This window comes from Anarrhichthys ocellatus, unplaced genomic scaffold (genome assembly GCF_004355925.1).
Source record: "Anarrhichthys ocellatus isolate YVR2014 unplaced genomic scaffold, GSC_Weel_1.0 scaffold1094, whole genome shotgun sequence".
NCBI lineage: Eukaryota > Metazoa > Chordata > Actinopteri > Perciformes > Anarhichadidae > Anarrhichthys > Anarrhichthys ocellatus.
The window spans coordinates 1-5,000 of record NW_022281068.1 but is presented as its reverse complement, the minus strand read 5'-3'; the positions used below and the strand labels follow the sequence as shown (position 1 = coordinate 5,000).

Below are 5,000 nucleotides of genomic sequence, written 5' to 3'. Positions count from 1 at the left end.
ACCTGTGGTGTTCAGGCGATCCAACTTATTTTTCTGGACAGGTGAGTGTGAGTGAAACTGAGCTTGACTGACAGCTTTGTGGGGATGGGACCTTAATAACAAAGTTATTAAAATCAGTCAAAGTATTTCCAGATTTAATTTGGAATATTTAAAAAAACAAAAACTGTTAATTCTCCAAGAAAAAAGACAACATTTTTGGGAATTAAATTTAAAAAAATCAAAATAAATGTAATATTTACAGAAAACATTATTTAGAGTATTCTTAAGTCACACCTGAGGATTCTTCTGCAGGACCTTGAACGTCACATCAAAGTTAAAAATTTAAGAATCAAAGCTCATATTTAGCAAATGTCAAGTTGGTTATTAATAATAAAAAATAACAATAAATATGATTCATTCAAATTACTATAATTACAACCATGGCTTATTCTTATTAAAATATTATTATGCCTCAAATTACTTCAGAGAAACTCTACAAAATAATATATTATATTTCATAATTTATTAGTGTTTGTGATCCTGAAACCTCAAAGATATTCGTCACAGAATATTTATTATTCATGAATCAATAATATCAGCTACTGTGTAGCCAATTTCATTTAAAAACATACATGTATTTTACATTTATTTATATTCGATTGTCTTTGTTTTATTATGTTTATTGTGACCGTTAACAACCAAACAAGTAAATAATAAACTTTATGTTTCTGATGTATTTCAGGTGCACTGACGTCGTTTGTCCTCCAGGGGGCGCTCGCCTGCTACCAGGCGCTTTGATCAACTGTTACCAGCTATATTTATATTTCTAAAAAGTATTTCATAGAGTATAAAAACTACAGTTTGTTTTATTTAAGTCATGTTTGTGACTTTCATTTTGAAAATAAGCTTTATTTTATGAGCTGAGCTTCTTGTTTCCCTGCAACCCTGAAGAGGACGAAGAGTTCAGAGAAAAGGATCCTTTACTGCAGTAAAAGTACCTTTTACCACACAGTAAAAGTACTCTGTTACAGTCAAAGTATATAGTACATACTGTATACTAGTATGGAAAGTACAACATCACAACATTTAAAACACTGAATTTCTTAAAAGACTTTTGTATTTTTTATTTACTCTTGTAATACCATTAACTACTTTCTTTATGTTCTTATTTAAACACATAAGTATGCTCTGTGTAGTATAAGTACTACGATGGAACACGTGTCTTTGTGGTTCCTCTTAAAGGTTCTTGTAGAACCCTTTGTGTTCTGAAGGGACGTCTGAGGACACACCGTCTTTTGTCTCCAGTGAGTACACTAGTATACTCTGTGTACACAGAGTATACTAGTACTTTTACTAAGGTAAAAACCTTACCAAGTTCTTCCTAAATCTGTTTGTGCTGAGCTTCATTACAGAGACGTCAAGTCACACGTGAACTCTATCCTGAAAGGATAAAGTGGAGGAAGTGAGACCTCCACACAGGAAGTACACACGATACACACAGGAACTACACACAGGAAGTACACACAGCAAGTAAACACAGGAACTACACACAGGAAGTACACACGATACACACAGGAAGTACACACAGCAAGTAAACACAGGAACTACACACAGCAAGTACACACCAAGTACGATACACAGGAAGTACACAGCAAGTACACACGATACACACAGGAAATACTCGAGAAATACACACGACACAGGAAATACACACAGGTAGTACACACAGGAAATACTCGAGAAATACACACAACACAGGAAATACACACAGGTAGTACACACAGGAAATACTCGAGAAATACACACAGGAAGGACACACAGGAAATACTCGAGAAATACACACAGGAAGGACACACAGGTAGTACACACAGGAAATACTCGAGAAATACACACAGGAAGGACACACAACACACAGGAAATACTCGAGAAATACACACAGKTAGTCCACACAGGAAGTACACACAGGAAGTACACACGATACACACAGGAAGTACACACGATACACACAGGAAGTACACACGATACACACAGGAAGTACACACGATACACAGAAAATACTCGAGAAATACACACAGGAAACACAAAACGCACAGAGGAAATACACAAAACATAAAAAACACACAAAGTCTGAAGTGTCGTGTGTTTCTGTTAGACGACATTCAGACTTTGTAGATTAGTCCAAATTAAGTTATTATTATTAATTAATGACATTAATTATTATTATTATTAAACAATTTGTTTGAACAAAATGAAATCTGAAATTCTTTTATTTAACATAAATAAACTTGTCATCACGAGAACACAAGCTCTGCATTCTAAAGATAAGAGGGTCTCAGATTAAAGGGCCCTTACACAAAACTCCTCCTGCTGAGGAAGACCACCACATGTGGTTGAAAAGCAAAGCGAGGACGAACATGAGGTCACCCGTGAAGTCATTTGAGACTCGGAGGAACAAAAGACTCAACAGAAACACAACGAGCAGCTCCTCACGGCCTCAGGAACTGTTTTTAAAGAGCTGAAACAGATCGACCAATCAGACGAGCCCAATGCCTTCCCTCCCCCCACAGCTGTAGCCAATCAGAGAACAGAGAGTTAAGCAACATTCAGTCTCAGGACCTGATGGAGCTTTAAAGGAATGCGTTTATAAAGAATGAAGAACAGAGACATCAGTCAGTATCAGTCATTCCTCTTGTCCTCCTGTCTTCTGTCCCCCTGTCCTCCATCTCACTAGTTTACTTAAAAAAGCTTTTGTCCGATCGTTCGTGTTGTTCTTGTGTAAACAGCAGCGGTCGTCGACTGATTTAGGTTTCACTTTCGTTTACATGTTCACAGATGTGTTGATATAAAACAAGCTGCATCACGATAATAAATGATAACAAAACATTAAAACTTACTAATTAAAAGCACCAGTAACGTCGGGGCTTATTAATACTACCATCTTTAATAATTGAGCACCGGGGCCATTAAATACCGGGTTTCTGAACGCATCACTACCTTCTGAAAAACGTAAAAGTCGAAAGTCTGTCTAGAGCCAGTGTTCAGTTTGTCCGTTCTGGGCTCCTGTAGAAACATGGTGGACTCGCTCCTACGTAGATATATGTGTTTACAGGACAGGATGTGGACAGGTAAAAGGAAGTTCACTTTGAGAAGACGTTATTCGTGTAACGAGCTGAAATTAAACCCATTTTTTTCGAACTTTTGTAGGAAAACTCACAAACAATGAGGAGTAACTACAAGTATTATGTAGTCTTGTTGTTTTTCTTCACTTAAAGCACTTTAAAATGTCCCTCATTGACCTCAAGGTGGCGCTGTAACAACCACGTGATCAATTACATTTCAATACATCGATCGGTTTCAATCACAAACCTATATTGTTATAAATCGGAAACATCACAGCAGCACACGCAGGATGACGCGTTAGCCACATGGCGCGTTAGCCACATGGCGCGCCATGGAAACACCGCGACGACAGGTAAGGCTAACCCTTGAACTCACCTCTGCTCTTCCTCAATCTCCTCCTTCGTCATCATCGTCTCAAACTTGCGCTGTTTCTTTCCTGGAGTGAACTTCACTTCAGCTGCAGCCACATCTGAGTACACAGAGAGAGTACTCAGTACAACAAGTATACACTGTATATACACTCAGTACATCTACTCAGGCACTAGTCCATGATACATGTATTTTACTTTGTACTTCTACATCTCAGAGGTACATATTGTACTTTTGTTTGTGATAAACTGAAGGATGAAGTGTTCATTTAGAAAATCCTCCTAATGAATGGTTAATAATACTGCAACACACACACCTGTCGCTCCACCTGTTGGAGAGACAGGAAGCAGCCAAGTGCTTTAACTGACTGTTCAAGATTAAGTATCATCCTGCTGAAGCAGATCTCTCTCTCTCACACACACACACACACACACACACACACACTAAGGTATGTATTAATATATATTGTATGTGACCTATAGAGTGATGTCTGACTGATAGAAACAAGAGAGTTCTCATTAACAGTAACGACACAGACAGGAGTCACTAAGAACAGAAGATATTACACATTTAATCAAGTACAGGAACAAAATAATAAGAAGTCATAATATATCAAATATAATATAATTAAAGGTTTCATGAGCACACAGAAGCAGCCTGAGTGTGAGGAGGAGGTCTGAAACTGTAGTAGTCTTACCGTTGTCCAGGATGGTCTCTGGTTCTGGTTCTGGTTCTGCTGGTTCCTCTATGACAGGTTCAGGGGTTGGCAGGCGGTCCTCTGTAGAACCAGGGATCAGCTCATGTAAGGACTGCTCCACAACCTCCTCAGACTCGGGTTCAGACTCGACCACGGGCTCCGGATCAGGATCAGGCACCACAGCTGGTTCTGGGACAGGTTTGGGTTCTGATAACGGTTCTGGGTCTGCAGCTGGTTCTGGTGCAGATTCAGGGGCTGATAATGGTTCTGGGACAAGTTCTGGTTCTGGTAGAGTCTCTGGTACTGTGATTGGCTCTGGAGCCAATACTGGTTCAGGGACAGGCTCTGGTACTTTCACTGGTTCTGGTTCTGGTACTTTCACTGGTTCTGGTTCTGGTGCTGATACTGGTTCAACCTGGAAAGACAGAAGAAGAAATAAAACCACCAGCCGAGGGGAACATCTGAGTCTCAAAGTTACTTCCTAACGTCCTTTCCTAACCACTTTTCCTGGACCTACATTACAGTCATGTAGCAGACGCTTCTATCCAAAGAGACTTACAATAAGTGTATTCAACATCGGTATTCAAGAGAACTACTCGTCACCAGAAGTCATAAGTGCATCTCCTTTAAGCAAGCATCTAAGAGCATAAACCAGAGCAGAAGTACAGAAACAAACTAATATGAATACAATAAGTGCTAATACAATACAGTAAGTGGTGAGTGGAAGGCTCAGGGTAGTACTTCTTGAAGAGGTGAGTTTTCAGCCTGACGAGTCAGTGGGGAGTTCCTTCCACCACTGTGGGGCCAGGACAGAAAACAGCCGTGACCGGGTCGA

The 5,000-nt window shown here is 39.4% G+C and overlaps 1 protein-coding gene across 1 annotated transcript in view; it reads right to left on the bottom strand.

The window, feature by feature from the left end:
* Window positions 1-4,646, bottom strand: part of LOC116377283 (protein TsetseEP-like) — a gene marked incomplete at its 5' end in the record, with an annotated part of 7,793 nt that extends 3,147 nt beyond the window's left edge. Inside the window, 2 exons of the mRNA XM_031838883.1 lie at window positions 3,475-3,568; window positions 4,166-4,646. Coding sequence (XP_031694743.1) covers window positions 3,475-3,568; window positions 4,166-4,646 — 575 coding nt within the window. The remainder of the gene's footprint in view (window positions 1-3,474; window positions 3,569-4,165) is intronic.
* Window positions 4,647-5,000: the final 354 nt, after the last annotated feature.